Source organism: Phocoena sinus, chromosome 7 (assembly GCF_008692025.1).
Source record: "Phocoena sinus isolate mPhoSin1 chromosome 7, mPhoSin1.pri, whole genome shotgun sequence".
NCBI classification, from domain to species: Eukaryota; Metazoa; Chordata; class Mammalia; order Artiodactyla; family Phocoenidae; genus Phocoena; species Phocoena sinus.
The window spans coordinates 30,099,788-30,111,552 of record NC_045769.1 but is presented as its reverse complement, the minus strand read 5'-3'; the positions used below and the strand labels follow the sequence as shown (position 1 = coordinate 30,111,552).

The window sequence follows — 11,765 nt, the reverse complement described above, 5'->3', positions numbered from 1 at the left end:
TCTGGAGTCCCTGAAATTTGCCCACTGTTTCGAAGAGCTTCCTTCCATCGAGAGGGAGCCAGGTCTGTCTTGTTGGGTTTATGCCCCAGTCCCTGGGAGCCCTGAGATTCTTTATTCTCCTGCCAACTAGGCATTGAGCTTCCTTGCTTCCTCCTCAAATTGCCCCAGTGCCCTCCTCTCCTCCAGCCCCTCTGTCCTTTCAGTCACTCATCCTGCCCATTAGGGGTCATTAGACCCCTGGAGAGCCCCACTATCCAGATTCCAGCTGCCAGGGGAGGAAGCTGGCTGGGGAGTCTCCAATGCTGGGTCCAAGCTTGGGTCCTATGCTACACTTCAGATCTTCCCTCAAGCTGAGAATAAAAAATTAACTCCTGTTTCTGCTGGAAAGTTCCTGCCCTGGTTGCTACTTTCTACTAGTAGATTCCTGTAAGTCACAGCCCCACTCTCAGCTATTTAAAAAGCCACTAAAACTGGAGTTCTTAGCCTAGGGTACAAGGATCCCCTGAAATTTTATTTAAAAGCATTTTTCTGGGGAAAGGACCCATAACTTTCAATCGATTTTCAAATGAATTCAGAGTATTTATTAATTCTGACTTTTCAAGTTATTTATTATTTATTGGCCATGCTGCGAGCTTTGCTGGATCTTAGTTCCCCGACCAGGGATCGAACCCAGGCCCCTGGCACGGAAAGCTCGGAGTCCTAGCCACTGGACCACCAGGGAATTCCCTCAAGTTTTCTTTTTCTATTCTAGAGCCAATGATACTTTTCAGGATCTCAAATATTTTCATAGGCCTCTGGAAAGCTCACAGGCCCTAGATACTGTGCCTGTAGCCCGTAGCGTGGGAAAAACGAACAGCTCTGCCCGGGTTCCTAACTCACAAAGCTTAGGAAGCACCACCCTGAAATGTAACTTCCTGACCACCACCAGCTCTGTAATGTACTCTTGCCCCTGGTTGCTTAATCCCCTTCCTTCCTGCTCCTCAGCCTTCCTCTTTCTCCCCCAGCCTTCAGAGTCAGTGTCTCCCTTTGCCCAAACTAGGGATGAACCTACAGAATGCTCTTTTCTTTCTTGGATCCTCCAGCTTTTCTCCTGATCCTGAGAGCCTGTCCACTGAGGGTCGAGGGGGACACCAGAGTGGAATATCGCAAGCCCTGGTGGTGCAGGGGCGGGGTTCAAGGGTGCACAAAGGGCTGGAAACTCACAATGAGCCTTTCTCTCCTTGTCTTCCCTTAACCCATACTGAGTATGGCAGAAGCCAGGAATCTTGGGAACGACAGAAATTTGGGATAGGCTGAGCTATGCCACACATTTTTTTTCTTGGAATGATTTCCAAACCAGATCTGATTGTTGCATGGGGCTGACAGTAAAGAACAGAGCCAATAAATGATCTGATCTTAGCGTTTTTAAAAACTATGAGATGAAATAAAAAAAGGATACCGATGCAAGGAATAACATAGCTCCCCTCACGACTTTCAAAATAAAACTGAGAAATTATAGAAAATTAAATGTTTTTAAATTGCAGTAAATAGCAGAGTTTGTATTCATAAAAGACAGGGTACAAACAGAGACGTGAAAAAGGAGCAGGATCTTTAGGAAACCCCAACTGCAAGGACATAGATTTCCAGTGTTTCTTGACCTGCACACTGGAGGCCATCTCTTTCCTCCGAACAGTCTACATTTGTCTTGGCTCTCTCACGGCACTTACTACTGTCTACCTTGTTTTAGGATTGTTTTTATGCAAGTTTAATCTCACCCCCTATAAGTACCTTATGCATCTTGGTATCCCTCACAGTATCTGTCTACCATGGTTCTGTATAACTCTTTTTTTTTGCGGTACACGGGCTTCTCACTGTTGTGGCCTCTCCCATCGCGGAGCACAGGCTCCAGACGGGCAGGCTCAGCGGCCATGGCTCACAGGCCCAGCCGCTCTGCGGCATGCGGGATCCTCCCAGACCGGGGCACGAACCCATGTCCCCTGAATCGGCAGGCGGACTCTCAACCACTGCGCCACCAGGGAAGCCCTCTGTATAACTCTTATTCATCTATTTGCTAAAGGCATAAATGAATAGAAGTCAAAATACTATTAGTCTTAAGTGCAACAGATTTGCACCACGAAGAGGTCACTGACTTAAAGGTATACTTTATTGGTCTTATAAATATAGGAATAGAAGGTAGAAATATATCAATACGTCATACATGCTTTATTTTCCTGAAATCATTCTGATATTGAGCTGGCCTATCTATTATCTGGATGTCAGTGTTTCATGTTTATAGCAATCTTATACTTATTTGCATATATACATACTCAGAATTTTCCAAAAACATTAATTTTTTGGGGGGGGGGGCAGTACGCGGGCCTCTCACTGTTGTGGCCTCTCCTGTTGCAGAGCACAGGCTCCGGACGCGCAGGCTCAGCGGCCATGGCTCATGGGCCCAGCCGCTCCGCGGCATGTGGGATCCTCCCAGACCAGGGCACGAACCCGTGTCCCCTGCAATGGCAGGCAGACTCTCAACCACTGCGCCACCAGGGAAGCCCAACATTAATGTTTATAATGATATCATGGGGGATTAAAGATGGGCATATATCCCCATTGAGAGGTAGGGTATATGTCCCCTCCCTTTGAATCTGAGCTGGCCAGTGACTGCTTTGGTCAATAGAGTACAGTGGAAGTGATACTGTGCCAGTGTCTGGCATAGCCTTTAAGAGGAGTAGAAATTTCCACCCTGGTCTCTAGAGCCCTACACTGCCATATAAGTCTGGCTAACCCTGAGGTGCCATGCTGGAATACCCGTGTGAAGAAAGGAGAGGAGAAGAAGGGAGGAGGGAAGGGGAGGAGAGAGAGGGGAAGGAGAAGGAAGGGAAGGGGATGGAGGGAAGGGAGGAGAGCCGCTCAGCCAGTCCCCAGCTGTTCTAAGCCTCAGCCAGCTGGGTCATCCTGGTCCAGCTGAGGCTCCGGATATTGCGAAGCAGAGAGGCAAACCTCCCTTCTGTGCCTTGTTTAAATTGCTGATCCTCAGAATTGTGAGATATAATAATAATAATAAATTGCTATTTTAAGCGACTAGATTTTGGGACAGTTTTAACCTACTCTAACCAACTATTACTTTAATTCATAAATGCAAATACAGATTACATGAAATAAAGAAATTAAGTACATATGTTGTATTTTAAGACTAGGTCTAATAGGTTACTTGTGCAAAATTAAAGTGAGCTTAAGCACACATATTTTTATATTTTTGAAATTAGTCATATATTTAATATTAAGATTTAGAACTTTTAAAAAGTCATTAAAATTGAAAAAATAGTGTTAATTAATCCACTACAGTATAATTAGCAAGAATAACACAGATAATTTAAGTTGCTGGAAAAAAATGAAGATCCTTCTTATGTTTTATATCAATAGAAAAATATGAGGCCAATAAAATGACGAAAAACAATAAAAAGATACAGTCAGCTCTATGTCTTGGACCCAAACAATCCGAAAGCATCTGTCAGGGGACCCACACAAAAGCCATATGATCTGTGCAAGAGTAAGAATTCACTGGGCTGTTTCCGGGAGACACAGATTCTTGGTTTCAGAGCTCCTGAGCTGTTCGCTTACTGTGCCAGAACAGCTCACTTCCCACAGCGTATATTTTAGTATCTCAGCAACTGAGGCCCGAAAGCGTGCTTGGAACTTCTTACTAATTAAGACATAAAGAATGGGGTTCAAGCAACTATTGAGGAATGCCAAGCCAGTGGAGAGGGGGATTCCGGCCTGCAGCACCTGGTAGAAATAGCTATTGTGGTGAATCGTGAGCTCCCAAATGCTAAACAGGTGATAAGGAGTCCAGCAAATCAAAAAGGCAATGACCACAGCCAGGATGGTCCAGAAGTGCTTACTGGAGATCAGGATGCTTCGCTTCTTCACCTTGAAGATGAGGCACAAGTAGCAAATGCTCATTGTTAGAAGAGGGAAGAGGTACCCAACAATGACTTTCACCCAGGTCAGAATATGATGCCTCATCCACATGAGGTCAGGATCATGCTCGTGGAAGTTGTTATAGCAAAGAGTGTGGTTATTGAACTCCAGAGTGTCCCGGAAAAACAGGGCGGGACCACCCATTAGTGAAGCCAAAAGCCAAACAACTATGATAACAATCAGAGAGTTCCTTAGGGTCCGGTACCGATGAGATAAGACAGGGTGGATCAAGTAGATATAGCGGTCCAGGCTTATCACCGTCAGGAAGAAAACACTGGCAAACATGTTCAACTGGGCAATGAAGGAATTGGCCTTGCACAACCAGATGCCAAAGGGCCAGTGGAAATTCATGGCCACATAGGAGATGTACAGGGGCAAGAAGAGAAGAAAAATGAAATCTGCGATGGCTAGATTGAGGAACCAGAGAGTGGTGACTGTCTTCTTCCACTTGAATCCCGTAAACCAAATGACAAGGGCATTTCCTGGAATGCCCAGAACAAATGCCAAACAGAATAATACGAGGGAGACCCAGTGAATGACTCCTAGGTGTGCTCTCTCCTCCAAATCAGTCTCTGGGGAGTAATATTCCAGGGCATAGGAGTAGTTCTCAAAGTCTTCAAATAATGTTTCCTCTAGATCTTCCATGACCTTGCTAAATGCAGAATGAAGAAATCTATGGAAGCAAATTTAAAAAGAAAGAAAACAATTTTTAAAAGAACAAATGCTTAGTGAATGATACAGAACATAAGGATAAAAATATTTTATCTTAATAGACACTAATAACAATTTAGGACCAAAAGGGGGATGTAACCACAGAAGTAGAGGTTTTTTAAATGAGAGGAAGCTATGAAAAAAATACTTATTTGAAATATTTGGCAAAATGTTTCCTAGAAAAAAATGTACTCTTCCAAAATGGACACAAGCAGAAACAAAACCTGAATAGACTTACAACCATTAAAGAAATATCATATGTTAAAAAAATGTTTTTCATCTTATGAACTAGTATGTTAAAAAAATGTTTTTCATCTTATGAACTATTTCATCTTATGAAATAGTATATTTCTTGGTAGGACTTGTGATTAACACTCCAGGTGTCCAAGTCTCAGTGGACCTAAGTTTTGCTATAATTATTCTCAGAGCTGTGAGAGTTTATTTTTGTAAAGTATTCAGTAAGTGCTAAATTAAAATGATTGACTCTATAGGTACAATTCCTATGTTCATAATGCTTGTAGGGCTGACTAGAGAGAATCTAACATTCAACAAATATTTACTAAGTTCTTACCAGGCATTATTATTTTATGAAAGACGCAGAAGAAAACAGATGAATACTTATGTGGTGATGACTTCAAAATCCTTATTTGTACCCTGACTTCTTAAGATCTAGACAGAGTTCCAATTGCTTCTTTGGCTCATCCACCTGGATGTCACGGGCAAGCACTGGAGATTTTGACCCACTGTTTTGCACCCATGGATGTTTTGATTCTAGGTTTATAAATTCAAATATGTTCATCAGAATTATATCAATATGGAAGGCTTTTCAACTACAAGATATATTTTGGAATGAACTTGACTATGACCACTTAATTTCTATATTAATTTCTTATAGAGTGCAGTTAAACTTTATTTAAATTTTTTATTTTCCTGAAATTTCTTTGTTTTGAATGAATTCAAAGTAATTCTTTTCTACATTACAACAAAGATTTGATTTATTAATCAGTTGTATTTTGTTTATTTTTATTTTTTTATTTTTTGTGGTAGCGGGCCTCTCACTGTTGTGGCCTCTCCCCTTGCGGAGCACAGGCTCCGGACGCGCAGGCTCAGCGGCCATGGCTCACGGGCCCAGCCGCTCCGCGGTATGTGGGATCTTCCCGGACCGGGGCATGAACCCGTGTCCCCTGCATCAGCAGGCGGACTCTCAACCACTGCGCCACCAGGGAAGCCCTTCATTTTTTTAACATCTTTATTGGAGTATAATTGCTTTACAATGGTGTGTTAGTTTCTTCTGTATAACAAAGTGAATCAGCTATACATATACATATATCCCCATATCTTCTCCCTCTTGCGTCTCCCTCCCACACTCCCTATCTCACCCCTATTTTGTTTATTTTTATCCATACCAAATGTTATCTATTATAATTTCATGCAAAGTAAGTTTTCTTTTGTGGCCTTTTTGTTTTTTCCCCTGCTATCCAGTCCAGTTTCCTGCGTTAAGAAGACTTGAATGCCAATTTTTCAACCAAAAATGTTTACTGGGTGTAAATATAGCTTCATCAATTTATTTTGTGTTATTTCTATCTGTAGTATTCAAAATCAAGTAGAAAAAAGACTAATAGTTATATTCATTTCATGGAGCTCTAATCATTAATGGGGCAAATATGTAAGATTTGAGATTATAGTAGGGTTAGAACAAAGAGGTCAAAACATCTTATGTTGCTCACAGCCAGCTCAGACTCAATTTGACTAACACTAAATTCATCATCCTACCTAAAATCATTTGAGGAATCTAGCAGAGCATAGTAAAAAACAAAAGCACTTCATTAGCATTCTCCCAACCCCAGACCCAGCTAACTTCTCTTTATTTTTCAACATTCAGCTCAAATGCCACCTTTTCTTGGAAACATTTTCTGACATTACCTTCCCCCATATAATTATAATACATAATAACAACTATTATTACACACAATAGTCAGTGCTATTGGGAATTTACTAGATGCCAGGCATGTGTGATCTAATTTGACCCGTGAAAGAATCATAAAGTGGATAAGTACTATTGTTATTTCCATCTCCAAGAAAAAATACTGACGCTTCAAGAAGCTTAGTGACTTTCCCAGTTTCACGCAACCTATAATTGGAGAGTCAAGACTAAATTCAAATCTGTTGAACCCAGATCCTGGGCTCTTAACCACTACGACATTCCCCTCTTCTGCCATACGTCTCTTATTGTACTTAATACACTATACTGTCATTGATTTCTCTTTGATTCCTGCCCTACCAAACTGTGAACTCCTTGAGAATGACTGTCATCTCTGTAACCCACAGTGCCTAGTACAGGTCTTAACATCTCACAGGTGCTCAACATGTGCTCAGTAAATAATTGGCTCTGCTAGAAAGCCTGTTCAGAACCAAATGTAATTTTAAAGCCTCAGGTGAGAGTTCGTGAGTTCACCCCTAAGTCACTCTCATTGCCAGAATCTCTCTGGCCTTGACCCACAGTTCTATCCTCAAGATCTAGACTTGTTCCTTGTCTTTGAGTCCTTTCCTTCATGTGTCCAAGACTGGCTTCTTTCCCGCTACCCTTTTCTTTCAGGTCTGGGACCTTACTCTGCCCTCTTCACTCCTTCTGGTAGCTGAAGCCCCTCCATGTCAAATCCTTGCCAGCCTAATCTCCAACTCCCTGTCTTGGTTTTCTGCCTGTATACTAAGGCACTCTTACCTTCCTGGTGCCTATGACCTATTCTTTTAGACTATGAGCAATTCTGAGGTCAAATGGCCCTAAATCACCTTACAAAACCCTGAGCAGTGAGTAGATGGAACTTGATTTCCCAAATACAGAAAAGCCAGTGGAGGACTTCTAATTACACAAAACCACTATCCTCAGCAAGTCAGGAGCTTACAAAGTCATTGCTGACTGTGCTGAGCCAGAATGGTCGCAGGGCCTGCTGAAGGATTCCAACCACCCCTCATCCCGTTTCTCTTGGGGCAGGGGGAGGTACCTTGAGGATGACTGATTTTTCTGAACAGAATCCCTTCAAACAGAAACCCTTGTTCCAGAGAAATTCCTAATCTTCCAGAAAGCAGATGAGTAGGTTAGATGCAATGAACAGTTCAGGCTTGGAGAAAGATCTTCAAGAGGAGCTGAATACTGTGTGGAGAAAAGGGAACCCTCCTGCACTGTTGGTGGGAATGTAAATTGATGCAGCCACTATGGAGAACAGTAAGGAGGTTCCTTAAAAAACTAAAAATAGAACTACCATATGACCCAGCAATCCCACTACTGGGCATATACCCAGAGAAAACCACAGTTCAAAAAGACACACACACCCCAGTGTTCACTGCAGCACTATTTACAATAGCCAGGTCATGGAAGCAACCTAAATGCCCATCGACAGAAGAACGGATAAAGAAGATGTGGTACATATATACAATGGAATATTACTCAGCCATAAAAAGGAACAAAGTTGGGTCATTTGTAGAGACATGGATGGACTTAGAGACTGTCATACAGAGTGAAGTAAGTCAGAAAGAGAAAAACAAATATCATGTATTAATACATATATGTGGAATCTAGAAAAATGGTACAGATGAACTGGTTTGCAGGGCAGAAATAGAGACACAGAAGTAGAGAACAAACATATGGACACCAAGGGGGAAAGCAGCGGGTGGTGGGGGTGGGGGTGGGATGAATTGGGAGATTGGGATTGACATTTATACACTGATATGTATAAAATGGATAACTAATAAGAACCTGCTGTATAAAAAAAATAAAATAAAATTCAAAAAAAAATTGCAATAAATGCAGCTTTTTACAGCATTATACAAAATAAAAAATAAAAAAAAGAGGAGCTGAATACTGCCTAGCTGAATCCTTCACAACAAATATAAGCTAGGAATTCCCCTCGGACTTGAGTAGATGTTTTTGTGTGCTGGTGATGGTGAGAGGGAGGGGTGGGATGAAGAAAAGTGAGAAGTAAGACAGAATTCAGCAACTATCCTACCAAGCCCTTGGCTAGAGGCAGTTAACCCTTGAGGGCATATTCTTGCTTAATTATTGTACCTTGTTTGTATATTGCTTTGTAGTTTATAGGCACCTCCAGATAGAATTTCCAAACCTTACTTAGACCTACCCAAATATCTAGAGACTAACTAACTGTATTAGTTTCCCAGGGCTACTGTAACAAAGTACTCTAAAGTGGATAGCTTAAAATAACAAAGTTATTGTTTCAAGGTCTGGAGAAAACTGAAATCAAGGTGTAGGCAGGGTTGTTTCCTTCTGAGGGCTATCAGTGAGAATTTGTTCCACGCTTCTTGTCTAGATTCCAGTGGTTTGTTGGCAAACTTTGGCAGTTCTTGGCTCGTACATGCAACAAGATGTTTTGACCTCTTCGTTCTATGCCAGAGTCTCGGGCTTTCCCCTACCCTCTTTCTCTTCTTCTCATTGGCTGAATGAGGATGCAGTGATGAGCCATCATGCACCAGGCGGATAAGGAAAACATGATTGTTCACAAGATAGAAGCTTGAGTCCCTGGATGACCTCATGGAGCAGAGCTGCCCTACTTCTCTGAACCACGTCCTTCTGGATTACTAAGTGAGAAAATATTTCCCCCACTATTCTTTTAAAGCAGCTGAACCTGTATCCTAACTAATATACCTTCTCTAGGCTTTGACTTTAAGCACTGTGGTGGAGACTTGTCAGTGCTCACCTCCTATGAAAGATGTTATAAGAAACCCTTGAGGTAGGAACTATTCCTAACAATCGTCATGGCTTCCGGAAGAAAGAGAGGGGAGCTTCCCTTAGGGAGAGGAGAAAGAGGGAAAACCTGGCTTTGTAAGGAGGATCTCTTTTACCCCAGCAATGGTCAGGGAGCCATTTAACGAACATGCTTTTTAGCCATCAAAAGAGAATGTGCGAGAGTTTTTGCAGTTGATTCAATTGATTACGGTGGGCTGGTAAGACTCCTGCTTTGTAAGGAAATGAGGGGCAGATCTAGAGTTGTAATAGACCTATGTTATTTGGGCAGAGTTAAACAACCTCTGCCCTTTATTTCATAATTTAAACGTCCCAAGGGCAGGGAACTTTAATGGATGCAACATTCCAAGTTGGGGAGACAATGGGATTTGGGTAAACCAAAGAGCAGTGGACTTGCTTTCAGTGGAGAGCGGCTACTCAGTTCCAGCCAACTGCTTCCACGTGGGAAATGAGGGCTTAGTGTTGCCAGAGTTTTTGACAAATGGCTGAATATCTATATTTTTAATGTGAAAAGTTTCCAACTCCTAAACTACTGTTTTAAAACGAAATAGTTGTGGGCTGTATTCAGCCCAGCTATAAATTTGTGACCTCTGGGGAAGGCAAACTCTTTGAAGGCTGAGCTTTTCAAAAGCATAGGAGGAGGCTATACATTAAATAAGACAGGAACAAAAGGACAAACGTATGATTGTTTTTGTATGCATAACTATTCAGGTTCATAGAGACAAAAAGTAGAATGGTTGTTGCTAGGGACTAGGGGAAGACTGGAAATGGGGACTTATTGTTTAATGGGTACAGAGTTTCAGTTGGAGAAGGTGAAAAAGTTCTGGAGATGGACAATGGTGATGTTTGTACAATGATGTGAACGTATTTAATGCTACAGAAGCGTACACTTACAATGGTTAAAATGGTAAATTTTATGTTACATGTATTTTCCCACAATAAAAAAGGAAAAGAAAAAAAGAAATTCAGAGAAGACTTTCTGGAAGAAGTGATCTCTGTCTTGTCTTATAATTAAAGAATTGAATAAACAACACACACATATATAGTTTTTATCTTCTGCGTATAAACATAGTAAAGGTTCATTGTAGAAAAGTTAGAAAAGTCTAAAGTATAAAAGGAGAAAATAAAAATTGACTTCCATAATCTCAAAAAAACAAACAAACAAATAAATAAATAAATATAAAATGGAAATAGAAACTCTGAGTTGGCCTCTGAGAATGACGTGCCTCTTTGTCCCAGCAAGGCAACCATAAGATTTTATGCTACTCGGGGCCTCTCCATAGATCCTCATTTTAACCTTCTCCAATTTGATATAAGAGATTGACTATAAGAGTTGAGACAACTCTTTTTTTCTCCAGGAAAAAAGATGCTACGTACAAGTTCCTAACCTTACTGGCTTTCTGTTAGAGTTACTATGGAGGACCATGACAAGAAAGGCAAAGAAATGGATCATAACCTAGAACCAGAGCTATTCCTTGGAGCAGTAACAAAGCTGGTTCTCAAGAGGAATGGTGAGTAAACTCCCTGCTAAATGACCCTCACCCTGTCTTCTGCCACCTCTCATTAGATCCCTATGTCCCTGCCTCATCATTGCTCTAAGTCCCACAACTTGGGCCTTTCAACTCCTACCTGTAAGCTCTGCTCTGCCCCAAACTTGAACTCAAATATGCTCCTTGTTCAAAGTGTAACTTGGCAGTCATGCTGATCCATGGTTCTCTTTCTACTTCATTCTCTGATTTGGGTAACTGGGTTATTGCCTTGTCGCTCGTCCTTGCTCCCAGGTTCCAGTTTTGGATTGCCATACCTTAGGTCCTCTGGAGAACACTGACCTCTGTTACCACATTTCCGTGACACTGCTCCTTTGCTCTCTGGGAGGATCCATGCTTCTCTCCTACATTGGTTAGACTACTGACTTACCACCCCAGGAGGCATTGCTCTGACACTAATTCTCATCCCTTATTACCACCATCTGTACCAGCGGTACTCAACCAGGGACAATTGTGCCTCCCAGGGAATATTTGACAATGTCTAGAGACATTGTTGATTGTCACAACAGGGGATGGAGGATGAGGGGGGAAATGCTACTGGTATCTAGTGAGTAGAGGCCAAGGATGCTGCTAAGCACCCTGTAATAGACAGCTCCCCACAACAAAGAATTATCTTGCCCCAAAAGTCAAGGATGCCAAAGTTAAGAAACCCTGATCTACACACACTGAGCTCAGTCTGAACTCCTTTCTTCTATCTCTTGCTGCTGAATCTGCTCTTTTCCCGTGGGCACCTTCATCTTGGGAGTCCTGGCTTGGCCTGGTCTGCTCTATCCTGCTACCAACCAACT

At 41.9% G+C, this 11,765-nt stretch overlaps 1 protein-coding gene across 2 annotated transcripts; it reads right to left on the bottom strand.

Annotated features, from left to right (window-relative positions):
- Window positions 1-3,093: 3,093 nt before the first annotated feature.
- GPR1 (G protein-coupled receptor 1) lies at window positions 3,094-7,815 on the bottom strand. 2 transcript variants are annotated; one of them, XM_032637418.1, is made up of 2 exons: window positions 7,677-7,815; window positions 3,094-4,636 (listed from the first exon to the last, which is right to left on the bottom strand). In XM_032637418.1, the coding sequence occupies exon 2, from the start codon at window positions 4,606-4,608 to the stop codon at window positions 3,541-3,543; it is 1,068 nt and encodes a 355-aa protein (XP_032493309.1). In that variant the 5' UTR covers window positions 4,609-4,636; window positions 7,677-7,815; the 3' UTR covers window positions 3,094-3,540. The 2 variants fall into 2 exon arrangements, with proteins under 2 accessions (XP_032493309.1, XP_032493310.1); XM_032637419.1 differs by lacking the exon at window positions 7,677-7,815 and adding an exon at window positions 5,246-5,406.
- Window positions 7,816-11,765: the final 3,950 nt, after the last annotated feature.

Coding starts and splice junctions, on each gene's coding strand:
- GPR1 (XM_032637418.1), bottom strand. CDS start 4,608: ATGGAAGATCTAGAGGAAACATTATTTGAAGACTTTGAGAACTACTCC.